The 26,960-nt window shown below is 46.5% G+C and overlaps 1 protein-coding gene across 1 annotated transcript in view; it reads left to right on the top strand.

Annotated features, from left to right (window-relative positions):
* SNX31 (sorting nexin 31) overlaps positions 1-26,960 on the top strand; it is a 48,063-nt gene that overhangs the window by 1,986 nt on the left and 19,117 nt on the right. The window contains exons 3-9 of the mRNA XM_053930453.1: positions 7,233-7,347; positions 9,057-9,121; positions 11,594-11,704; positions 16,091-16,181; positions 17,342-17,429; positions 20,442-20,511; positions 26,701-26,793. Of these exons, the coding sequence (XP_053786428.1) occupies positions 7,233-7,347; positions 9,057-9,121; positions 11,594-11,704; positions 16,091-16,181; positions 17,342-17,429; positions 20,442-20,511; positions 26,701-26,793 (633 nt within the window). The remainder of the gene's footprint in view (positions 1-7,232; positions 7,348-9,056; positions 9,122-11,593; positions 11,705-16,090; positions 16,182-17,341; positions 17,430-20,441; positions 20,512-26,700; positions 26,794-26,960) is intronic.

Here is a 26,960-nt window from a genome sequence, read left to right as displayed (position 1 = left end):
ATAAAGGCCCCATTTGTGTGTGTGCGTGTGTATGTGTGTATTTGCTGAGTGTAAGTGTATTTCCAGTTGGTTTCCTGGCAAGTTTTGCATGCCCTTAGAATAGAAACTTCATCTTACAGAATTAACTGACTTATTCATGTACTTAAGAAATATTTACTTACTTACTGTTAGATGCCATGCACCGTTGAATTAAGTGAAGACTCTTACTTGAGCACAGGAGATTTTTGACTGTAAGAACTGGGTTTCTATTTTGTAAGCTGGATAACTCTGAGACTGTGGGTAAGTACCTGGCTCAGGTGAGGTGGCCCCTGTGCCTCCCCAGCCAAGCCATGTAGAGGCTAATGCCATAGGATTGAAACTGCGGAGAGACGGTTGGGTTTCCTACAGGTCAGTTGTGACCTGTGCCCTTCTAAGACACCGCAGCCCTGTGCCCAAGTGCGGCTCCCTCAAGGTCTGGTAGTTTGCCTCTTTGCTGAGGAATGCTGCCCGTCTCTCTGCCCTGTGAACTGCCTGACCTGACCTCTTCTTCTGTGTCTTCAGATGAATAAAGCCAGTGTGACTTATACCCCTGCCCTTGCCTGCAGCACCCCCTGCAAATGAAATCAGTGAAGGGACTGGCTCATTTTGGCCAAGTGTGAGGCTGTCTGCGGAAGTGCTACTGAACTCTCTGGGAGGATGCTTGCCTCTGCAAACACTCTGGCATCAGACGTGGCAGTGGGGAGAAGCTATGGATGCTGGCAAAGAATCCTGAAGTGGGAGAGAAGGGCTGTGAGACCTCGTGCACTGGTTCACTCTTCCTCCCTGCCTGGTGCTGACCCAACCTGGCTCCTTCCCCTCTTTTACCCGATCTCCACTCTTCCCCACTCAAACCCTCTATTCACACCAGGTTGGCCCACTCGTTGTCTCTGCCCAGCTCACTTCCCCCTCCCGAGAAGACCCCTGCTTCTGGCCCACTGGCCAAGGACCAGCTCTTTCCCAAGGCCCACCTCAGGCCTCCCCTCCTCTGGGAAGTCGCCCTTGGTGGCATGATATGCCTTCCTCTGACTCCTGGGCCACTTCATGTTTAGACCTTATCATGTTCTTTTTTTTTAAATCCTCACCAGAGGACTTGCTTATTGATTTTAGAGAAAAGAGGAAGAGAGAGGGAGGGAAACATCGATTGGTTGCCTCTCGTACACACCCTGAGTGGGGACCAAACTCACAACCTAGGCATGTGCCCGACTGGGAATTGAACCCGATGCTTTTCGGTTGCCTGGACAATGCTCCAAATGACTGAGTCTCAGCTGCCAGGGCTCGTGTTCCTCTTTTTGTGTGTATATTTTGTCTCCCCTGATTATTTAGTTGCAAACCCCAAATATTTAGATAAAGCAACAAACGAAGGCTGCTGACATGTATACTCAGCACAGAATCCTGCTTTAGTAGGTTACTCGATAGAGACTCGGCAAAGCAGAAGGAAAATGAGGGGGAGGAGAGTGAAAAAGTGGTGAAAACACAGTGTCCAGGTTCTGCCACTCACTAGCTTGTAGAGCCTTGGTTTAAGTCCCTTCATCTCCCTGAGTTTAGGTTATCCCTCTTGTCGAGTAATCTCGTCAAGGTGGAGGGATGTTGCCCGGTACCCTGTCATGATGGAAGAAGGGCTATGTTAACGGTGACCATGGCCATCTGCCTCGCGGGGCAGTTCTGAAGAATAAATAAGATGATATGCACGCTTTGGGCTGGTGTTCTTTGGTATCAGATGCCACAGCCCAGCTTGCTTTTTGAGCTTTGGCTCTTCAGCGCGAGAATCTGGAATTCTGATTACAAGGGGCCTTGGAAAAGTGGGGTGAATGAGCTAACGTTAGACACAGAGACTGTAGAAAGGCCAGTGTTTGTGTCTGTAATTTCACTTGTCGCAGGTCACCGCCCTGGGACAGGTTTGGGGTCTGTGAGTGCATCGCGTGAGGAAGAAGGTGCTATTTCACAACTGGCCAGTTAAGTCTTCTTTCTGTTAAAAGGTGGAGCTGCACAATGGAGAAAGTGGTACAGGAGATTTTGCTGGGATTAAAATATATGTTTTATTATATATACATATATATATAAACATTGTCTTGTTTATGTACATTGTCTGAACCTTGTCTTTAAAAAAAAGGACCGAACTCAAAAACACTTCATGATAAAAGAACAGAAGAAATATGTTTTCCTTTTAATCTCTTGAAACAGTTTTTTGAAAGAGTGGGCTAAACTATAATACCAGGTAATTCTCAGTATGTTACTGGTTTTCATACCTGAACTATGCGCTGTCTGAGATCCATAGAAAAGGCTATATTTTGGAAGAGTTGAAGGACTTCTGTAGGTGATGAGTGACTTTTGGCGGACTTACCTGCGGCTCATTACATATTTATCTTATACCCCTTCCAGCAGTATTAGAAAGGGAGGGGAGATTCTTTGAGAAGTCAGCTCAGGTTGTAAAACCTGCTGGGAGAGTTTGGGCTCTGTGGTGGGTATTAGAACCTGAATTCTTGCTGACTTCCTCCCCAGATCTTGGCCTTAGGGTAGAGGCTTCTGCAAGATGCTCTCCTGCAGATGCTCAACCCAGGCACCGCCTCAATGCTGCTGTGATTTCAACCAACTTGGGAGCAGCTGCGACATTTATGAACACATGCCAAGGAAGACAATTGCCTTTTGAAGATCATTTAATCAGTTAATCAAAAAATAATTGCGTGCAAAGAAGACAGGATTCTGCTTCTATCTGAAGGAATTAGTAGAGATGGGGTGCATAAACCCCAGGGCGCCAGAGCTGCCTGCCGGGCACAGGTGCCTTGGACAATCTCTGGCGTGGCGGGAAGATTTCCTTGAATTTAAAAGAAGCAGAATTGTTGCTATAACATTTTATACTACTAGGTCTAGAAGAATGTTTGCAAACTTACATGGCTGCAGGAGTCAGGCAGGTGATTTAAGTGAGAGGCGTGGATCAGGCGAGAGGCCGTGGGGAGGGGTGGGAACTGCTTAGGTCTCTGAGCGGGGTGGTTGCCTGAGACAGTGGGAATCCAGTGACTCCAGACCTTCAGATTTTTCAAGAGAAGCCAGAACTCAGTTTTTAAAAAATAGACTTCAATTTCATAGACCGGTTTTTAGATTTACAGAAAAATTGCAAAGATAGTCCAGAGTTCCTATGCACCCTGCACCCAGTTGTCCCTATTGTATTCCATTAGTGGGGGTGCTTGTTTCAGTCGGGGAACCAGTGTACAATATTATTGACTCTAGTCCACCACTTATTCAGACTTCAGTGTTTACAAAATGTCCTGCTTCTATTCCAGGACCCCACCCAGGACACCACGTTACATGCAGTTGTGACGTCTCCTTAGGCTCCTCTGAACTGTGGCAGCTTCTCAGACTTTCATCGATTATAATGACTTGGACTGTTCTGAGGAGTTTTGTGGAAGGCCCCTCTACTGGAATCTGATGTTTCACGTGACTGCACTGGGTAGGGCGACCCCGGAGGTCAAGTGCCATTCTAATCACATCTTATCAAGGGTACTTACTCTCAGCACGACTTATCACTGTTGACGTTGACCTTGGTCACCTGGCTGAGGTAGTCATTGTCAGGTTTTGCCACTGTGAAGTTATTCTTTTGTCTCTTCCATAGTGTATTCTTTGGAAGTCACTGTGTGGAGCCCACGCTTACGGAGTTGGGAGTTATGCTCTGTCTCCGTGTGAATGCGTGTCTACGTCAGTTATTTGGGATTCTTCTGCACAGGAGATTTGTCTATTCGCCCCTGTATTTTATTTATTCAATAATTACTTATATTCATATGAACACCTGGATATCTACTTTATACTTTGGGTTATGCTTCAATATGACCTTATTTTGCTGCTCAAATTCTTCCAGCTTTGGCCTGTGGGAACTCTTTCAGTTTGCTCCTGGGTCTCTTCTATATACCCCACTGTGGATTTCTTTTTGAGCATTTTCTTATTTTCTGGTGCTACAAGATGCCTCAGACTCACCTTGCACATTTCCTACCTCAGCCGTTTCCCCATGGAGCCCGGGTAGCTTTTCCTGGAGAACAGGATTAGAAACGGGGATCTGGGCACGAGGGGCGTTCTTCGCTCTGGCAGTGTTGCTGTTTCTAGGCCCTCTCGGCTGACAAAGGACGGACTGTATGTGTGTATAGCATAGCTATACGCAGTGTAGTATTTCACTGTCTGGGTCTCTATGAAACTAAACGTGAGTCCACACACACTTCTCCAGCTGTAGTCCATTACCAGGTGGATCACTGGAGCCTACTCCCCTCACTTTTCTGAAAACTCCCACTCCAGCTGGAGAAGCCTGGTTCCCACCACCTGCCATCTTTTTACTTAGTTGCTCCATCCGGTCCACACACAGAGCAGGGTTAGACTTGCTAACCTGTGCCCCCAGGGGAGACAGCTTTGTCAACTGGCACCCAGTGCTTCTGGACAGTTTCCTTTGCCTTAGGTCGTGCAGACTCTGCTCACTTCCAAAGCAGCTCAGGTCGGTGCCTTTCCCCCTTCGCTGCAATGTTGCATACATTTGTAATATAGTTAAATTCTTTTGTCACACTCTGCATTCCGTCCTGGGCTTTTCCCCACCTCCTAAATTATTTTTCAGATATTCCTGCACATGAAGTTGTGTTGTGAAGTTTAATAGGTTTGACAGATGTGTAGTATCGTGTATGTGCGCACAATGACAGTGTTAGACGAAATAGTTTCACTGCCCTCAAAACTCCCACGGCTCCACCCATTCAGCACCCTCCTACCCCAAGCTCCTGGTGACCATGATTTTCTTTTTTATGGCGCTATAATTTTGCTCTTTTCAAAAATGTCATATACTTGAAATGAAACAGATGACAGCTTTTCCAGACTGTCTCCTTTCACTTATCAATCTTATTTTAAGTTTTCACCATGTCTTTTCAGGGCTTGGTAGCTCATTTCCTTTTATTGCTGGATGATACTCCATTGTGTGGATACCCCGCGGTTTGTTTATCCATTCACATATTGAAGGACGTCTAGATTGCTTCCTATTTTGGGTAGATGTGAATAAAGGAGCTATAAACATTCACGTGCAGGTTTTTGTGAACACAGTTTTCAGATCTGTTGGATATATACCTAGGACTGTGAGTACTGGATATTGCATAGTAAACGTTAGCTCGTAAGAAATTGCCAGCCTCTTCCAAAGTGGCCATACCATTCTGCATTTCCTCCAGGACATGAGTGATAAACATTTTAAATCACAAAATTAATATTGGAATCAAATTCAAATTCTTTAAAAATCAAACAAACCAAAATCTAGCAGCCCAAATAAAACACACCAGAAAACTGAAAACTTTGTAGATTTTAGACCAACACTGTCCAATAGAATTTTCTGTGCCGATGGAAATGATCTAGATCAGCTTTGTCCAGTTCAGTAAAAACTTGCCACATTTTGGGTGGTTATTGAGTATTTGAAATGTGGCTATTATGACTGAGAAACTGAATTTTAAATTTTATTTCATTTTAAGTTTAAATTTACGTAGTCATAGGTAGACATCATATTAGATAGCACAGTTCTAGGTCATTTTAAGGATTTTTTGCTTTCTCTTGGGTGAGGTGGGAGACTAGGAAGGGTGTCGAGCAAGGCAGTGCAGAGATCTGACTGACATTTTGGAATACCACCTTAGGTTCTGTGTTGGGAATAGACTGAGGGAGTTAATGGTGTAAACAGAGATCTCTTGGGAGGGTCCAGTAATCTGAAAAAAGATGGCAGGGGACGGACAGGGCAACAGCAGTGTGGGGGGTGGGGAGAAGCGGTCAGATTCTCCATGCATGTTTGAAGGCAAGGCCTATGAGAGGTAAATGCTGGCCAGATACACCCTGCATTTGTAACAAAAGCCATGGAATTGAAATCCTTACCTGGTTGCAGTCTCATTTCTCTTAGATCTGCTTTCATTTCTTTAAGCCACGGACTGTGTAGTCGTAGGAGTTGCAGCCCTCTGCTCTGGAGGTACCTTGATCAAACCTGACTGGGTCTCGGACCGGTTTCCTCCCTCCTGTTTTAAAGAGAGCGATGCCATGCCTTATCTGCAAGCTGCCACTCTACGTGTAGGGCTGGAATGAAGGCACACACCCTTTCAGTTATTTAAAGATGATTTTAATGCATCCACCATTTAGCTTGCATGAATATAATCGCCATTGTCTTCAGTCACATGTCGTGGGTGGGAGGGAGGGGCCTAACTAGATTTTTAGTGAGATCATATGTCAGTCTTCTAGGCATCTATAAACCAGCTCTTTCCAATGGAAATATACTGTGAGCCACCTAGGGAATTTAAAATTTTCTGGTAGCCTGATTAAAAATCATAGAAAGAAACAGGTGGAATTAATTTTAATAATATATTTTATTTAATCCAGTGTATTCAAAATAATATCATTTCAACATGTAATCAATATAAAAATTATTAGTGTGATATTTTACTCTTTTTTAATTTTTTTAAATCCTCACCAGAGGATATATTTATTGATTTAGAGAGAGGGAGAATCATCAATGTGAGAGAGAAACATTGATTGCCTCCTGTACCGGGGATCAAACCTGCAACCTAGGTGTGTGCCCTGACTGGGGATCCAATGTGCAACACCTGGTGCATGGAACGACGCTCCAACCAACCGAGCTACCTGGCCAGGGCTTACATTCCCCTTTCTAAGAGACTAAGTCTTCGCAGCCTAGGTTGTGTTTTTATACTTGCAGCGCATCTCAACAGGGACTTGCCGCATTTGCGGTGCTGGTTAGCCACAGGCGACTCGTGGCTACCAGCTACCATATTAGCACAGCTGTGAACATTTGCTGTTATGTTCAGATTTGGTGGCAGTGGAGGTAGAGGTGGGGTGGGGGAATGACATTCCTAACCATTGTCATTAATATCACAGATACTACTGGGGTATGAATTAAAGAAATATTGTATGATGTGAGGGGTAGGCAGTCTTGTAAAAACAAATGAAAAATTAAAATGTACCCCGAATCTACCAAACTCATCCTGGAGTTGTCATTTTGCGATGTGTGTAATGGTGTCTCTAGAGACCTAAACTGTAATAAATTCCTCCTTAAGCCAATCAACGTATCCCTCTTTCTTCCCTTTGGCCACCAGGAAGGGTTAATTTTAAATAAAGTGCCAGAGTGAGGTGTGCCCTAAGAGGAGTCGTTGGTGTCTCACCAACCTTGAATTGGAAGTTCTTTGCCTTCAACGTGTGTTTTCTGGATCTTTCAGCTGAGACGGGTCTTTGGAAATTGCCTGCCTCCCTTTCCACCAAAGTACTATCTCGCGATGACCACGTCTATGGCCAACGAGAGAAGGGACCAGCTGGAGCAGTATTTGCAAAATGGTAGGTATTTTTTAAAACAAATGTATTGAGATGTAGGTTGCACACTATAAAATCCACTTACCTAAAGTGTACAATTCAGTGACTGTTAGTCTGTTTACAGGATTGCACAACTAGCACCATGATCTACCTTGAGAGCATTTTCATCACTCCAAGAAGAAGCCTCACACCTGTCACAAGTCAGTCCCTAGTCCTCTCCGCTACAGCCCTGTCACCCACGCCACTAATTGCTGTCTTTCCAGCTCTGCTTGTTCTGGACATTTCAGATAAATGGAAGCATGCAATATGTGGCCTTTCTATTTGGTTTTTAAAATGCTTTCCTTTAGTTTACTTTATTGTAAGGATGCGGTGTATAATACATATAACATACAAAATGCATGTGAAATGACTATCTTATCAGGAAGGCTTCCGGTCAACGGGAGGCTATTAGTAGTTAAGTTCTGGGGGGTCAGAAGTCGTACTGTGGTATTTGACAGCATGGGGGTCAGCACGCCTAACCCCTGCATCGTTCAAGGGTCAGCCTTACACAATGAAAGGTACGTTCCCTTCCACCCCAGACCCCCAGGCTTCTAGAAGTGTACACTCTTGCAGGCAGGCGGCTTGTGAGTCCCTCCAAAACCATCTGTGCATCTACTGGCGTACATCCCTAATTATCCAACACTAACTGGAACTTCCTCTACACATTTTAAAACTGAGTTTTAAAAACTTTTTATTCTGAAATATTCTCTGACTTAAAAAAGGTTGCAAAAAGTAATGCAAAATTCTGTATACTCTTAACCCAGGCTTCCCAAATGTTAACCTTTTACATTCGCTTTATCATTCTCTCTCACTCTTCCGCGTGTGTGTGTACATGTACATATATATTACACACGATTTTTGAGATACATTATTTCACACACAAGGCACTTCACCCTTAAATACTTCTGTGCGTGTTTCCTAAGATCAAGGATATTTCCTTCTATAACCACAGTATAGTTATCAAAATCAGGCAATTCACAGAGATACAATAAAGGTTCCTAGAGACCTTATTCCAACTTCACCAACTATCCCACTGACATCCTTCAGAGCAAAAGAAAAAGAGATTTTTCTTCTTTATGCTGTTTTTTTCCTCTTAAAATATATATCTTACAGATCATCCTAGGTCAGCAGTTGCCGATTTACTTTGTTACTTCTCATAGCTGCACATTTTTCTTAAGCACAGTAAATGAAAATTCCAAAAGTCATCTCTTTCCCATTCACCTTTTATAATGGAGAATATACCTCTTTCAGACCTGTTCAATAGCCCTTTTAAGCTCAAAATGTAATGCTTTTTGAATTTTCATTCTCTCTTGATTTCTTTTCTCCCATCTTAGAGAAATACTCCTTTAACCACTGGCCTTTTCACAAATGATCACAGTGCTTGAGGCGTCAGCTTCCAGGCCTTTATCCATATCATCAGCGGGACTTGTGCGTCCTCTCTGGCAAGGTGGATATTGAGTGACTCAAGCATGCATGGGTAAAGCGAGACCTGGGGTTGGTGTGAGGGGTCCACGTTGTCATCCAGGCTGCCTGGACGAAGCGAGCTTTGCAGCATTTCGTGTGTTTGAGAGGCCACACGCTCCACTGCTTTCAAGGAGGCAGTAGGGCTTGGGGGCTCCCTGGAGGCTGGAGCAGTGTCACAGGGCAGCCAGCCCAGCTCCACGCTAACCTGGCCTGCTCTCCATGTTTTTCAGTAACCGTGGACCCAAACATGTTGAGAAGTGACATCTTCATTGACTTTTTAAAACTGGTACAGCTGGTAAGCTTGCTCTTCTTTACTAAGGTCATTATTTCGCGGCAGAATATGTCTCTTCCTTAACCACACGTGTGTTTCCGGCATCAGCCCAGCAGAGCCTGGACTCAGGTAAAACACGTTTATTTGGAGCCCATGGGAGGATGGGTCCTATTTCGTTCTTTTGGAGGTTTAGATTCTGGATGGAAAATTAAGTGCTTCACTTGACCTTTAGCTCATTTTAATAAAGTGGATAACTTTTTTTTTTTCTGTAGCCTAAGCACTGTACACTTCGGAACTGACCATACAGAAGAGAACCTTTTATCACTAAGGGCCCTGCGACAGTGCAGGGCTGCTGTTCCTGTAGCGGATATTCCCACCCGTGCCATGGGGAGGCCAGCAGGTGGCGCCAACAGTCGTGCCCCCATTGCCTGTAGATTCTCTGCGCCCTGCTGTACAGGGCGGGGCAAAAGTAGGTTTACAGTTGTTCCTGTGGAAAGTAATACAATAATTAATAAATAATAGTGCAAGAGTAAACTGTGTTTTGTGCATTCACAGCTGTAAACCTGCGTTTGCCAACCCTGTATTGTATGTAAGTGGGTCACAGAGAAAATCCAGTGGGAACACAGTGAAACACAGCCACTCACTCTTGTCCGTCGGAACACTTCCGCACCCACTTGTCCGCTAGGGGCTGGAACTTTGCCAAGTTTGTTTAGCTCGTCACTCCTTCTAGTTGTGTACATGGGAACATTTTCATGCCTGAAGGTATGTACTTGGCTGACTGGGAGAACTTCGAAAGGCCTCGTTGTACAATAATACGATATTATTGAACTGGTTCCCTAGGTTGGGGAAGAATAACAAGTTGATCAGATTTGTAAGAAGTGGAAGCAGATTTAATTTATTTAGTCATTCAACTGTGTTGCCAAACACACTGGTCCACTCAACCTGAGAAATGACCCTAGAGGCTTCTGTGGTGTAGTCATTTGTGTTTTCCCCTATATTTGATGGTTTACAAAGTACACGCGCGCGCGCGCACACACACACACACCCACACCTCCTTTCCTTTTCTTTGGAAAGTGTGTTGTGGTGGCGGCAACACTCAAACAGCTCACACGGGTCTATGGTAACAGGAACGCCATGGGCGTCAGGGACACTGCGGCTTACAGCTCAATGGGTGTTCTTCATGTTTCTGTACGTACACAAACATTCATGTGTGCGCACCCCGTTTCTGCTTTACAAATAGGCACATACTCCTACCCGCTGTCTGAATCTTGTGTTTTAAAGCTCACATCTTGCAAATCATTGCATGTCAGCGCAGAGGGGTGACTGGCCTGGGCTCTCTCACCTCTGTGTGTGCACATTGTGGGTTTGCTTTTGTGCTTTTTAAAAATCACTCATGGGTATCGATGACTTGGAGCTCTGTTTTGAGTGTCTTTTTTGCTGATAATTTAGTTCTCTTAGTATTTTGCCTTTATAACTTTATGCAAAAGCCTTGTGCTCCAGCTGCATTTGGCAGTGTCTCTTCTTGCTTCTTCTGATAAGATTTTCATGATGGTTTTATTTCTCCCTTTCATTTCTCAGTTCTCCCAAGGATGACCCATAATGAGTGCCATTCTAAATGCCTAGGGGAGAGTGAACTCACTACATCCAGTGGATATTAGGGCATTAGGGGTTAATCTTGTACAGAATGCAGGATGAGAAAGTCTGTGACCTGAATCACAGAGACAAGACAGCTCTGTGAACCAACAGGATCCCATTTGTGAGGTGCTGGAAAGGGCATGCCTCCCGATGCAGCACCCCCAGTGAGGCCCACCTGGGCAGGCACAGGCCATGCCTCCTCCTGGGGTCCCTCTCTCTATGGAAACTGAGCACCAGTCCATCTCAGCTTCCAACCTTCCTAAACTCTGATGGCCTTCCAGTGTCTCCAGTGTGCCCTTGACATTTTAGAGCATTCTGTCCAAGAACCTCACAGGTCCCGGGATCTGCGTGCGTCCCTAGCCTACTTGCATGCCCACTCGGATGCAGGGGCACAGCGGAGCTGCGCTGAGCTGGGGGTTGGGCCCTCGGCTGGGTGCCTGCACACAGGCAGCCACTTGCTTCCACATACGGGCCTCAGAGCTTGCACACTTCTGATTTTTGCTGTAGTAGAATCATTAATTAATGCATTTTATGGACATTTAGGGAAGCTTGGAAATATTAAAAATGAGAGTTAAAAATCTGAAACCACCAAGGGTCACATGGGTGATTTTTTTTCTTAAATGTTGTTTATTTGGCAATTATTCATGTCATTATATTGCCTTGGACCCTCTCCACACCCCTCCCAATCCCCATCCTGTCCCCCAAAAACTCCACCCCCCAAATCTCTACCCTAGGCTCTCGTGTGCTTCTCGGTACTGTAGACCTTCAGGGCCTGGGGAGAGGACACTGCTGACTGTTACCTCCATAAGGTACCCCACTGAGGTCTCTGGGGGGCTCACTGTGCTTTCCCTTTGCTCACAGGACACGTTTAGCGTCACTACCAAGAAAGCCTCTCTGGACATATTTCTGCCCGACGGAAGGGGCGTTCGAGTTGAAATCCTAACGTCGGACACTGCTGAAAGAGTCCTAGAGGTAAACGTCACCTAAACTCCAGCCCCAGAACTGAGTGCAGGAAGCAGTGTTTGAAGGCAGGGACTGGGACACAGTTGCCTTCTGGAAGCTTCGTGCCAACCATGTCACTATGGATGACTTATCTGTAGAGGTGCTGGGGTTTTCTGATAGACTGGCTGAGTCTCAGCCATGGCCAGTCCCCAAGGCCTTTTTAAAATTGTTTTTGGATTAATTGTTTAGAGAGAGAGAGGAAGGGACAGAGAGACAGAGAGAGAAAGAGAGAGAGAGAGAGATTTGTTGTTTCACTTATTTCTGCATTCATTGGTTGATTCTTGCATGTGCCCTGACCAGGGATTGAACCCACAACCTTGATATATTGGGACAACGTTCTAACCAACTGAGCTACCTGGCCAGGGCTCACCAGGCCTCTTTGGTTTCACTTCCCTGTGGGCATCAACTTTCTGGAGATCTCTAAGGACCTTCCTAAAGCTGCCTTCAGTTCCTTCAGACGCAGCCAGGGATGTGCTCTGGAAATAAGCAAGTGCTCTGTTACGGGATTATGGGATGCCCCCTGGTTGGGAGCAGGAAGCAGGCTGGTGCCCAGATGAGCCTGAAATGGGCCGCACCCAGGTGGGCTGGCAACAGGTTCTGGGAGAGAGTGATGCGGGTTCTTCAAAGGCTAAAAGAGTTGTCCCTCCTCCCTCACGGGGACAGCCCTGAAACCAACACCCCAGCAGGTCTAGTTCTGTGGCAGACCTGAGTTTTAGCTGGTTCTCTGAGGACTCCGAGAGCGAGACCCAGAGAGCATCCTCCCCTCCCTCAGATGTGGCTGTGGCCATGGCCAGCCCCGCCCCCGGCCCGTCCTCCCTCTGAGCTGTGGAGGTGACACCAGCTTCCCACTCCCACACTCTGTTCCCAGGCCCCTTTCCTTTGGAGGGTTTTAGTTCTAATCCTCCAGAGAAACACACAGGAGAATAAAAAGTTATAAACAGGAGGAAGTGGGAAAGTTTCTAGGACCTTGCCGAGGACAGATAGTTCTTGTGCTGGGGTCATGGTGTCTGCTGCCTTCTGAGCCTGAAATGAGCAGAAGTGCTCCCCGTGGGGCTCCAGCTCTCACTCAAGTCGAGTCGCCTTACCTGAGACCGTGTGTGTATGGGAGGGTTCTTCGCATGGTGACTCGTTCTGTTCTGGAGGTTTCAGCCCATTCGTATCCTTCTGGCCTCAGGAGAGCAGGTTGTGTTCCCACATAGGAAACACCCTTTTGCTAGCTGTAGGCTCTGCCTGTGCATGACTGTTTTGGACATTTCTTCCTGTTAAAGTCATTGCACACTCCCCACCCCCACCTCTTCATGGCCGCTGCATTGCAGCCCCTATGCATGACGTCAGCAGCTACCTAGTTGCTGAGTGCATCCATTGAGAAGTTACCCCAGACGCCTCCTCCTTCACCCCTGGCTCCCCTTGCCACTGCACCCCACGTCTCTCCCCTAGTCACCCCTGTTCTCCTGTCTTCTCCTCTCAACCTCCATGCCCCTAGTTTGAGCTCTCATCACTCTTAGCCAGATTTCTACAGCAGCCCAGAAAATAGTCTCCCTGCTTCCATCTTGCTAATCTTCTGCACAGATTTCCAGAATGATCTTTCTAAAAAACATCAAAGGCCTTTATGCTTGATGCTTGAGGGGATTTATACCAACTCCCTGTTTCCCCTCCCCCCCAAGACCCCCATAGTTCCTTCAGTTGCCCTGCTGGGACCTACAGAATGGGAGACAGGCACATAAATGAAGGAGGAGAAGGATGGTGGTAGGGTGGGGACCATACACTGGATGCCTCTGGGGCCAGCGGTTAACTCAGGTGCTGCAGGCAGATGTAAGATAATTTGGAAATGGTCAGGCCGTGGAGCCCTGGAGCACCTGCCCTGCCTGACGACATCGTTGTTGACATGTTTGCGCACCCTGGGCTTGCTGGCCAAGACACACCTGCAGCTGGCTGTGGTGGCAGGTTCGGGTCTCCTGTGTGCTGAGGGTAAGACAAATCCTGGGTTCAAATGACAGTGCTGTCATATCATAGCTGTGTGAGTTTGGGTAAGTTACTTAATGTTTCAAGGCGATGTCTAAGTAATTATGGAAACAGCTCATGTTCCATCAACAGTGGTGGTTCTGGGTATTTATTATCATTGGAATTATCACTATTAGAGGTAGTGCTGAGCAAGTATTGCATTGGGCAGTAAAGGTAGGGTCCACAGTGCCATCTGTTTTTGCCCAGTCCCCCTGTAACTGATAGCATACGTTTAATTAGATACATTTGTGATCTCGGAAAGATGCGCTTCCTCTCTTCCAATCACATTGCCTTGTGAGAGACTCACCCGCAACACTGACATCATTAGCATCAGGTAAGTGTAATGCCCCTAAAGCGGTGGAGTTTCCACAACAGGTATAGTGAGCCCTTGGCCGGGCAGACATGCGCATTTTCTTCCAGGGGCTGGAAATTCTCTCACCTGCACAGCAATGTAATCTAAACTTCGTAATTAAAAATCACAGCCTGCACTTCCTCACGCATACTAGCCGCCACTCTCTCTTCGCTGTTCCTCACCCCCTCACCCCCATCTTGCTGGGCTCTTCAAGGACCAGCAATAAGCTAAAATTTTTTTTGTCGTCACTGTTTATGCATTTGTGCTAATGTCGTTTTATCGCTGGTGTTTGTGTTCTGGAGTATCGTTAACATTTGCCGAGATGGAAATATTGCTGTCTCCTTTTGTAGATGCTCACTCCTCTCCGAAGAAGGTGCTCGTATATATGTCGTCACAGATGATGAAAGCTGCTCCATTCTGCTTTCTCACTCCTCTGCTTTCGCCTGTAAGCTTGCTGTTTTCACTGATGGAGTCAGAGAAGAGAAATCTAATTTGCATGGACATGGGCCATATTTCCTCTAGGACAAGATATAGTCTGTTACCTACCAGCACACGCTCACGCCCTCTCCGACGCCCCGCAGTGGGGCCCTGTGTTTGTTTTTGTTTGTTTGGTTTTGTTTGCGAGGGCCTGGGGAAGGAAATGAGGGAGAAGGGAGAATGGGGGTAAGGGTTGGGGAAAAGTTGTGAAAAGTTGCCAGGCTCTTTACTCACAAGGCTGCGCTGAGAACACCTGCTCATACCATCCACCTCATAAAACTGTACTTATGAGGAACTGTATTTTGCTGTGTATGATGCACACTTTTTTGACTAAATTTTTGAGGGAAAAATAAGGATACGCATTATACATGGGTAGTACTCATTCCTTATCTATATACATATTTTTAATTCTTTTATTTATGCTTATGCATTAGAAGTATAACTCTAGAAAGCAATAACGATATCCATATGCAAAATAATACCCTGGAATACAATAATCGGTTTTGTTTCTAAATATAAATAAAGAAATAATTGAATTAAAAAATTGAAACGAAAGATATCTTTCCTGAGAGTTTGGGCCAGTAACGCGGGTGGACACTGTACACAGGAGCACATTATACACAGAAAAATACAGTAGCTTTCAGATCTCCGACAAGGAAGGCTCCCTGGTGTTTGTACAAGTTCCACCACGAGAACTTGGAGCTGTGGTTAAAGTGTCGGCTCACACACAGTGCTGTGGGTGTACATCCTTGGGTGTTAAAGAGCATCTAGAGAATTCAGATGGGGCGTGCAAAGCAGTCAGTCAGGAGCCCAGATTTAAAGGGGCAGAGGTGGGGGTGGGTGAGTGGTGAGGGAAAGAGTCTGGAGTGGCGTGGAAGTTCCTGCTAAGGGAACATTTGAGGTTATAGCCTGTGACCCGTCGGTAATGCACCCATTGGTGTTGAAATGAAAGCCCTTTGATGGGAAGGTCAAAAAAGACTATGAAATGAGGGCAGTCGGTGCCTGGGACCTGAGGGCTTCACTGTGCCAGTGCCATGTAAATCAGACTTGAACATCACAGGCGACATCAGAGAGAAGCAGGCCTGGGTAGCTCACAGACTTTTACAGAGCGGCAGAGCAGTGGGGAATATCCCTTTCCCAGTATCTGGTAATTCCGCCCACTGGAAGGTAAATAGCTAGGACGGATGTTGGAGCCGAGAGGGTGCTGCCCTCCAGTGGACAAGTGAAGTCCAAACGACCTGGGAGACAGACGCGTCCTCATCCGAGACTGGACGACCAGCCTCAGCTGAGGCCAGTTAATGCCATTGTGATGGGACAGATTTTTTCCTTCACTCTATTTCTTATTAATTGAAACATTTTCTAAAACAAATAGGTACCATTTTAGACTCTGAAAACATTTCTTTTACTATCTGCTAGCCTATTAACGCACTTTTTATTGTGTTTACAGGCAGTTGCAAATTTGGCACACCTCAGCACCCACGGGGGACACTTCTAACCCCGCCCCCTTTTCTTGTCTTTGGTTCAAGGTGGTGTCGCACAAAATTGGACTGTGTCCGGAGCTCTTGGGCTACTTTGGCCTCTTTCTCATTCAGTTTCGCAAGGAGGGCAAGCTCTCCGGTAAGCAGGACAGAAGGAATGCCATGTGGGCAGGGGCTCCGCTGAGGAGCTAGCCACCCCCAGGGGAAGTCCCCAGTGTATGGTCCCTACTGCTCTTCCTCACTCCTAGATGAAAAGTTTGGGGGTGGGAGGTCGAGTCTGTGGGCCGGGAGAGCTGGGGACGAGTAGCTCCAGGGAAGGGGCATGGACGGGAGTGAGAAGTCGGGTCTTTCCAGGCCCTGCACTCCTCTTGTGCCTGCACTGGTCCCAATCCTGATGTCCATCCCACCTGGACCAGTGCCCCTGACTGCTGACCCCCAGCCACACCATAACGTCCCAGTGAACACAGTGCCAGACCCCAGGCATCAGGGCGTCTCATCACGCCATCCTTTCCCTTGTTAAGGAGTATTTGCTATAAAGTTCAGGTGATATAAGTAAGTTCCCAGATTCTTAAAGAAGATATATGAGCCCTGGCTGGGCGGCTCAATTGGTTGGAATGTTGTTCCATGCACCAAAATGTTGTGGGTTCAATTCCCCGCGAGAGCACATACCTAGGTTGCAGGTCTGATCCTTGGTTGGGGCACATATGGGAGGCAACCAGTCAATGTTTCTCTCACATCGATGTTTCTCTCTCCCTCTCCTCCCCTCCCTCTCTCCCTTCCTTTTTCTCTAAAGTCAATAAATATATTCTCGGGTAAGGATTAAAAAGAAAGATATGAGATGGTAAAAGGTGACAGTCCCATTCAAATAGCTCTTGCTTTTCTCTACGGAGCTTTTCTAGATAGTGCACGTTTTTAGTTGTGAAACGCCATCAGTGCTCTAGCGTAGTTTACGTGTGTCCTCACGAAGCTGTGGGGAGGCGGGCTGAAGTCGGAAGGTGGGGTTGGGGTGTTGGCTTGGCCGCTAGGGTCTGGGCTGTGCCGGCAAAGGCAGTGGGCCTCTCGGCCCTCGATTTCTTCATCTGTGTCACAGCGTAAAACAGTGCTCACTCAAGCTGCTGGTACTTTATGAAGATAAAATGGCATTTATTTTTTGAATAAACTTTAGAAAGCTAAAGAGAATATTATTACTGTGTTTTATGTTTTCCGATAGTAATGCTTTCTGTTCTCATTTTAAAGCCACGGAATGTAAACGGTGCTGTTTCAACCAGTGAGACTCCCTTTCCTTTCCCCTTTCTGTAGTCATGAAAAAACTGGCGGACTTTGAACTCCCTTACGTGAGTCTCCGAAGTTCTGAGGTGGAAGACTGCAAGGTCGGACTCCGGAAGTGGTGAGTAAGCAGGGGGAGAGCGGGCATTTGAGTGAATGACCATGACTGATCACAGTCTGTCATTGTCACCATGTCGCTCGTGGCCTGACAGCTAGTGAGAGACCAGGGAGCAGCTTGGGGAGTGCAAGGAGGAAAGCAGTAAAGAAGGCAGAGGGGACAAGGAAGACACTATTTGTCCTAAAGGCTAGGCTGTTGAGGGTGACTTTCACTGGTCTCAAGTATATGCTCAGAGACACTAGCGTGAGAGAGGCGGCCGTGAAGGTAAGACTTGAAAAACAAGGGCTCTTGGGGTTGGGGTTGAAACAGGTAATGGGGAGGAACTGCAGGCCGTGGGCTTGCTTTGGAATGGATTAGTGACTGTATTAATTGAAGGAATTTGTTATTACAAGCAGTTCTGATTCATCTGTTGAACTGTGTTGAACTATCCCCTGAAGGCAAAGGGTGGGCTCAGCCAACTTGAAGTGCATTGGGACTCTAAGTAGCCGGCTAATACTCCAAAAGCATTTCAACAACAAATGCATGTATGCCAGGACCAGCCCTATTCCTACAGTGATAGGGCATCTTGCAGAAAACACTACCATTTCCCCCAGAAACAGAGGGCCCCATGCAGAGCAAGCAAACAGAAAATAACTAGAAGCAGGACACTCCCCTAACCCACCCCCACACATAACCTATAGCCTGTAGTTCCGTGTTGATGGCCCTGGCTGGGTTGGGTTGCGTCTTTGGTTCACTCTCTCCCAGCTCAGTTATCTTGTAATCTGAGCACAGAGGATTAAAAGGAGGGCATTTTGAAATCTAGGAATAGTACTTATCTTGACCTCGCAATGCCCTGTGAGAGCTCTGGTCTGCGGTTTTGAATTCTGGAAGGATATTCCCAGCAAGGCTAGAAGTTCACTTACTGTTACTCAAAAATATTCTGAGAAACTGTCAAAGTCCATGGCATGGAACCCTGAGACAGGAAAAGGAAAAGCCCTTAGCAGCTCCATCTAAGGGCTTCTAGAGTAGTTGTGCTTATGGAAGCTGCTTAGCCCGGCAAGTGGCTGAGCATGGTTAGTTATTCCTGGGGTCAGAGTATGTGAATCTTAGTCCCAGCTCTCTCAGGATTTAGCTGAACAACCTTGGCCCAGTTATTCAAGCTCTCTAAGACTCAGTTTCTCTATTTGTAAAATGGGAATCATAAAAGAGTCATGAGCCTCAGGATTACTGTGAGGGTTGAGTAAAGTGATCCCATATGCTCAGAAAATTTTCGTCTTGTTTGTTCTTGTTATCTTGAGGATGGCAATGAGGATAATGCTGACAACAACAGAAATCACTGGGGCTTAGACTTGTTGCTCATGAGCTCTCTGGAGAGCGTGAGATCAGAGGAGAGATGAAGATTCTGCGCCTCACCTTGAAGCTTGAATTGGAAATTGGGCTTTCCCAATGTCTTATGTCTCCATTAACTAGGTGAATTCTAGATTGTAAGTGCAAGATAAAATGTCTACCTACATGGGAGGGTAAATAGTAATGGAAAGAAAGAATTAAAAAAATATCTACTTACAAGCCAGCATCTCAGATGCAGGCAGATTGCCTTTGATCCTGGGAACTGGAAAGAAAGGAGGTCTCACGTCAGTTGTTAGAGGTGAGGATCAGGTCACTGGAAAGGGGGAGCCTCCTGCGCAGGTGCCCGGCCCGCTTTCCAGGGTGAGGTGTTACAGGATGGGGGCAGGGAGGCTGTGGGATTCCCAGCAGGTGCAGCCTCACCCTGGGAATGGGTTAAACCATTAGAAAAAAAAATTTAATAGTTAATTCTACCTCCATACCTAGAAGAGGCAAATTCAGAGACAGAAAGTAGAACAGAGGTTACCAGGGGATAGGGAAGGAGAGGAGTTATGGTTTAACGGGTGTAGAACCTTTGCTAGGGAAAATGAAAATCTCAGGGATCTTCCTCTGCCCATGAATTTCCCGGTGCATCTCTCCGGTGATGATATGGTTCTTTCCAGACCAGAGGGCGCCCGCCCTGGCCTCTCAGAGCCCCAGTCTGGAATGGGTCTGGGGGCTGTCTGACTCCCTGACTCTCTGACTCTCTGTCAGTTCTCAGCACACTGCTGGGCTTCTACCGTTCGTCCTGGTGCTTCTGGATCCATTAGGCATGCATGGAACCCTGCTGTTTGCAAGCCACTTTGCCAAGGCCCCTGACTAGGAACCAGCCCCGGGGCTCAGGGGTCCTCTGATCAGCTTGATGAGAGCAGTGGTCAGGCTAAACTCAGGGGCCGAGAAAGCACAGAGGGCAGGGTCCCAACACAGTCTTGGGGAGCAGGCACCAGTGGAGGGGATGTGAGGATGTGTCTTGCCAGGAGAAGCAGATAGTTCAGGGACAGAGGTTGGTGAGGTGAGTGGTCTTCCAGGCACAGGGAGAGGAGAAAAAACATGCTTGGAAGGTAGAATGTTGGGGAGGAGAGGGGACTGGATGTGGAAGCGGGGTGTCCTCTGAAGAGCCCTGGACGGGATCAGGGTGCATGATCTCCTGTTGGGACAGTGGGGGCCTGAAAGGTTACTCAGGAAAAACCACCATGTCAGAATGTGGAGCGTGAGATAGAGGGAACCCGACGGAGGCAGGAAGCCCGGTGAGGAGGTTGCCAGAGCAGCTCAGGCAAGAGGTGAGGGTGGCCTGGGGACGGGGAGGCGATGCTGGTGTGGACCTGGGCAAGTGAGTGTGTGTGCCCAGTAGTGCGGGTAGGGAAGCTCATGCAGGACTTGGTGACTTAGAGTGAACAGGGCTGTGGACCATTCCCCTGAAGCTTTCTCTTTTTGCATCTTTGCTGTCCGTGCCCACCAGGCAAGAGCTTACAGTATGGGAAAATTAGGGAGCAGAAGAGGGAAGGGACAAATTGAAGGCTAGGCAGGTAGAGGGGCAGGGCTTTGTCAGAAAGGGGGCCTTGGTTCAAGGCATAGAGAGCCACCACTTCAGACATGTCATTGCGCCCGTGAGCCGTGTCGTGTGAACCGACTTAACAGTCCTGGGTCGTGCAGGTACATGGACCCAGCCCTCGACTGCATGCTGATGGACTGCAGAGCTGCTGTGAACCTGATCTACACGCAGGTGAGGGCAGCCTAGGGCCGTCAGCGCACCACGTACGGGGCCCGGCAGAAGTGAGGCCTGCTGGGCTGTGCTTGGGAGGGCAATAATACGGGTGTGATGATTTGTAGTTTTCACTTGAACATTTCACCTAAAATGTCATATGGTGTGCTTGAGTGTGATATTGTTATGTTAGAGAATTACATGCTTATGGTTTTGCGCTAAAAGATTTTGTAATAAAAAAGGGGCATTATTTCTGTCGGACCTTGTATTATGGGCCATTAGGGTTTAAACCATTAGAAAAAAAAATTGTAGTAGTGAATTCTACCTCCATCCCTAGAATAGGCAACTTCAGAGAGACAGAACGTAGAACAGAGGTTGCCAGGGGCCGGGGGAGGCGAGGTGTTATTGGTGAATGGGTACAGAACCTTTGCTAGGGATGATGAAAAAGTTTTCGGTGCAGAGAATGGTGATGGTGACAACATCGTGAATGTTTTAGTGCCACCAGAGTACACACTCACAAATCGTTAAAGTGAAAAGTGTTATGTGGATTTTACTACTGTAAAAAAAATCAAAATAAAAAAGAGGAATCTGCCTCCATTTGGACAATTGCCGTCTGAATTTACCACTGAGACACCCTCATCTAGACTGATTTACACGAGCCTAGAAAGAAGATCCCTGATGGTTCAGTCACGCAGGGATCCTAAATCTCACTTTAGCGTTAGCTCCCTTCTCCCTGGGCCGACAGGGAGCATTGCTGCCCCAGCACCAGCTCCAGGGGCACGTGGCCTGGGAAGCTGCCCAGGGCCATGTGCTCAGAAGGGGCTCGTGCTTGTTTAATGCTTTGGTGTCACATCTTGAAATTCTTAATTTTTGAACAAGGGACCCCGCATTTTCATTTTGCACTAGGCCCTGCAAATCATGAAGTTGGTCCTGCCTGTCCCTACTGCTCAGCTACCAGAAAAGTAAATTTGGAGCTTGACCTCTTTTGCTCTCCCCGGCTTGCGTGGCGAAGGTTCTGTCAATCAGTGGGATGGTTGGCAGGTGCTGCCTTCGTCCTACAGGTCCGTGTCCCCCAGCTCAGTTCTTCCTCCTGCTTCCCCGGCTCCCCCTACTGTTCGCTTCACCAAGTCAGCATCGTTGCAGGCCTGACCCTTTCCAAGGCTGTTCTTGACACTGCTGGGAGGCATGGAAGCTTCATTTACGGAGTTCCATGAGAGTATCCCACCATCTGCTCTCATACAGCAGGCAGAGTGGCCCGATTCTCGCCCTGTTCATACCCTCCAGGTCCTTCCATTTCACTCAGACCGAATCCCACGTCCTGCCATGCTTGCTTTATTTTCTTCTTAGCATTTCCACCCTCGCACACACACACACGTGTATGTGTATGTTTAGATATGTATTTTAGGTACTTATTTACTGTCTCTCTTCCTACTAGAATGATTTCTCCGTGAAATCAGGTATTTGTTGGGTCACTGCTGTGTCCTCAGACTGTAACTGTTCCTGGCGTGATGTCGGCATTAAGCCCCGTGGTGGGCCTGACCTTGCACTAATTGTTGTAAATGCTTTGTTTCATATGAGCTTCATAATAACTCTGATGGGCAGCTGGTGCCCTCCACATTTGTAAGAAGAAGAAACATAAAGTTTGCTGACAAAAGATTGAATAGGCTTGGATGTAGAAGATGTAGAAGGGGAATTTAACTATAATTACTGCAAGTGGCTCTTATGTTGTGTGATTCTAAGGTGTTAAACTTTGTAGCTTTTCATAAACTGAAATGAGAGAAAGGAGAAATATAGGATCAGTCATTACTTTTATCAAGTGTTTCAAAGGGACAAGGAAACATTGATAGAGCCTACTGTAGTACTTTGGGTACAGAAAAAAAGAGTAAAGGGTTGGCTTTTGATGTTTCGGCTTATTAAAGAACGTAGAAGGGGAAAAGAGCCTCAGCACATACTTCAAGGTGACTTTCGTTTTTTATTTTTGTTTGAAGCAATTACATTACTTTAATCGTATTGGTTTAAGCAATGCTTTATTTTTGGAGTGTTTTGTTATGTAGCAGTAGATAACTGATACAAAGCTGCTGTATTACTTTTCTCCTTAGTTGAATTATGTGTATTGCTGATATGTTACATGTCATTTAAATTGACTTCAAAAAGTTTACACTGATTCTGCATGGAATGAGCGTTATCATTTACACTGAAAGGCAAAGACAGAATGGCAGAGCTCCCTTTGATATTAGTAGAGCAAATGTTCATCTTTGAAGAAATGACCACCGTTCCATATTCTCTTGCAAAGCAACAACCAGGTGCTTCTTGTGCCCAGAGAGAGGAAGCTGCTCTGCTTTAAACTAAGAGATATGCAGGTGGACTGCCCAGCACAGGCCGAGCAGTGCAGCTGAAGGCAGGAGAAGTCACTGACTGCCTCAGAATAAAGGGAAGCAGTTACCAGCCAGAAAAGGCTGGCAGACAGGTTCATGGACCATACAGGGCTGTCACTAGGTGCTGTGTCATCATTTAATCGGCAGTGTTTTCTTAGTGTCACACAAAACCTCGGTATCTGAGAATCAATCTGACAAAACAGAACATCATTTATATTTACATCTCCCCCACTGGACCACCAGCCTGTGCAGGCGCTCGGCCGTTTTGGCACAGGGCCTAGGACGTGGGCACAAGACAGAGCAGACACAGCAGGCCCAGCGGCCAGAGCGCCGGAGGAGGAGGTACAGCCTCGATACCCATCCCTCCTTAGGGGACTTTTTAAGAGACTAAGATCCAACCTCTCCTACAAAGCTCTTCTAAATTCTAAGGAGACAAAGCAAAATATCAATAAATGCTTAATGCTCACTGTTGTATTTTTATGGCTGGAGTGTGGTTTGGAGTTCAGTTCATGTTACACTGTGATGCACGTGTAAGCGCGTTCAGTGCACTTACGCCTGTGTTATATGAGTGGGCCCGTAATTTACCAGTTTACGTGTTTACTGAGGCTCATCGCCACTTCATTCTTGCTCTTGTAATGCATCAGTGTTTGTGTCTGGTTTACTTGCTCTTCCATCCTTGGTTGGGAGTGCATCTGCTGTGTCTAATATCTCCGTGTCTTTGTGGCGTGGTTTCCAGGGATCCTCTGTGGTGAGAGGCGGACACTGCCAGCCAGCGTCGCAGTCTGAGTTCTGTCTGTCCTCATTAAGGAGTGGCAAACCAGGGAGCAATGGAGGGTGTGTCTTCTGCTTATAGCTGGGGAAAAAGATGGCTTTGTAGAAGGCACAGTGAACTGCAGCTTCAGAAACGCATTCTGTCGCTTGCTCTGCCACAGGCTTTCTCTCTGTGTGACCTTGGACCAGACACTCTGTCTTTCTGGAATGAAACTGCAGTGACCCCCTGTTAAGGGGTGAGGTTGAACTAACAGCCTCTAAGTTTCCCTCTAGGTTTAATAAACTGTTGTTTAAATTTTAGCTCTTTTCCTGGCAAAGTCTTCAAAAAATTGGAGTTGATGTCATACTAACCTGTGCCATTGTCATCGTCATCATTATTATGCCCCGACTCCAAGTAGAGGTTCTGAGAAATCGACAGCGGCCCATGGTCAGCGGGAGGCAGGGATCCACAATCACTGCCTTCTTTGGGAAGCCTTCCCAGGCTCCTCCCAGAAGGGAATGCCTCCCTCCTCTCTGCTCCCATGGTTTGTGTTCAAACCCTCTATTACGGCACTTCTCCCCCAACATTATAAATACTGGTTCACATAGGTATCTCCCTAACTAGCTCTGAATGGCGAAGGGTGGAGGCTGTGTCCTGGGTGCCTAGGATATGTGAATGGGTGAGGAGCAATCGTCCTTTGAAAAAGTTAATGAACTGGCCCGTGTGATAACTTTGTGCAAATTAGAAAAAGGTGCCGCTTCCTCCAGGCAGGGCCTGTGACTTGGTGAGGGGAGTGTGGCTTGACCACTAACCTCCCGATACCGCCACGGCCCAGTGCCCTGGCCCGGGGCCCAGGCTGCCCGCACATCCCTGGCCTTGCTCTGCTGTGCGTTCACCAGCCTGAGCCAAGCAGCTGACGCCTTGTCTGAGAAGGCACGTGCGCTCCACGACTCACTACTGCACCCTCTGCCGAGGGCACTAGAGTATGTGTGATGGGAGCTCATGAAAATCATGACGTGATTTCACGTGGTTTGAAAAATTAGGTTCTGCCTAAGTCTCCCTCGGCCCATCTTTGGGGGAGTCGTGTAACGGAGTCGAGACATTTGTCTAAGCTGCCTCTCTCCTCGTCGGGAGTGAGGCACTGTATATGATGTGTTTGAGTGATGACTCATATTCCGAGTCAAACCCTGACAACGGTAGTGAAACAAAAACCTATGTCACTGCTTTTGTAGGACATTTAAACCCCTGTCCCAAGTCCCCTAAAGATGACTGACGTGTCCTCGGTTAGTGCTTAGTGTCACAGTTGCTGTTTCACGTGATTCAGCCAGGTTTCCGCTTTGACGTCGGTGCCCCATGCAGACAGGGCTCTAACAGCGAGTAGAATCTGGGAAAGAAGATGTTTAGTTCTTCACACCATGCTGACTCCATGCTGGCACAGCATCAAGGTTCAGTGTTGGGAACAGTTGGCAACAAGGCGAAAGTTTCGGGGTGGACAGCTAGCTGCCTGCGTGGCCAGAATTCAGTGGCTCGGGCAAGGGTTGGAGGGCCACGTGAACCCTCGTGGTTTTCATGAGCTCCAGTCACGCACACCCTAAAGGCCCAGCAGAGGGTGCATCAGTGAGGCTCGGAGCACAGGTCCCTCCTCCAACAGAGTGTCGGCTCCTCGGCTCCAGCGGGTTAGCGCGTGGCGCAGTGGTCAGATCTGGGTTTTAATCCACCTCTGGCCACATATTTGCTGGATCATCTTGAAAGTCATAACTTCACTGCACCTCAGTTTACCCACCAATAAAATGGGAGTAATCTTCCTACCTCAGCAGAATGGTTTGGAAAAAGTAATCGAGAAAATTTTTCTAAAACAACATCTCAACAAATACTATTTTTCTTCTCTCTAAAGTCATCTCCTTTTCTCCCAACCTAAACAGCAATGTCAAAATTTTAGTGAGCTTTTCATTCTCCTCTTAGAGATAAGGCTCCCTGCCAATGTCACAGAGGGACTCGACACGTGGACTTGTATTCAGACCAAGGTGTAAGTAAGCACCCAATAATTGGCAAAGAATCATTGCGTGTTTGCTGTGTATAAGACATTGGACAAGTTACACTGAGGTGAAGGACCCAGGGTCTTCCCTTGAGGGGTTAACAGTCCAGCTAAGGACCAATGGAAGGCTCTTTAAAGCATGATACAGCAGTACAGGCTGGTTGTGTCCATTTAAATCCCATCGGTTCTACGTGAAACTTCCTATTTCCCCAAACCTTTGCCAACCCTGAATGTTACAAAGTTTTTAGTCTTTGCCAAGTTGAGAGGGAAGACATTCTTTGACTACTAGTGAGATTAAATATATATTTGTCATTGGAACTTCTTTTTGTCATTTGCTGATATATATCTGCCCACTTTCCAATGTTTACATCATTATTATTGCTTTATAGAAATAGTATTAATTCTTTGCCTCATATAATGTATTTATTTTTCCCTGGCTTGCCCTTTACTTGTTGGTTTTGTTCTTGGTGGTTTTTATATATAGAAGTTTTATGTTTTCATGTATTATATATTCCTTCATTATATTTTGTCTTTGTCTCTTTTTAAAAAATTTTTTTGTTATTCAATTATAGTTGCATGCCTTTTCTCCCCATCCCTCCACCCCATCCCAGCCAAACCCCCCTCCCTCTCCCACCTCCACCCTCCCCCTTGATTTTGTCCATGTGACCTTTACAGTAGTTCCTGTATTGTCTTTGTCTCTTAAAAAGTTATTCCCTACTTTAAAGATCAGATAAAAGTATTCACCTTTATTTTCTTCTGGTTCTTTTATGGTTTTTACACTTAGATCTTTAATGTATCTGGGTTTATTTGATTGAGCGGCATGGGGAAAGAGCTAACCTTATATTTATTTTCTCTTCCAAGTGCTGTCAATAGTCCCTAAACCATTGAACCACCTCTTTCGACACTCACCAATTGAAAAAGTGACCGTTATAAAATGCTGGGTTCTCACAAATGCCTGCTTGGGTCTGTTTTTCGTACTTGAGTATGTTTGTGTCAGATTAACTCATTTCTGGTAAGTGTGCTAATTTTACAACTTGTGTTGTTTTAAGGCAGTTCAGGACATTCAGAAAGAGTGGGCCAAACCCACACCGGCACAGAGGCAGACGTTAGAGGCTCTCCAGAAAGAAGACAACCAAACAAAGGTGAATCGAATATTGCACCAAAAGAAATTCCACCGGAAGGAAGTTAAAGAAACATATCAGAATTGGGCTGTTTCTATAATTTACAAACCCACCAAGCACTAAAAATGGGACTTTTAAAAAATGAGAATACTTTTCATTGATTTTTCTGACTATAACATTAATAAAGG

This window comes from Desmodus rotundus, chromosome 8 (assembly GCF_022682495.2).
Source record: "Desmodus rotundus isolate HL8 chromosome 8, HLdesRot8A.1, whole genome shotgun sequence".
In the NCBI taxonomy this organism is placed as follows: Eukaryota; Metazoa; Chordata; class Mammalia; order Chiroptera; family Phyllostomidae; genus Desmodus; species Desmodus rotundus.
This window is presented reverse-complemented; position numbering and strand designations above follow the sequence as displayed.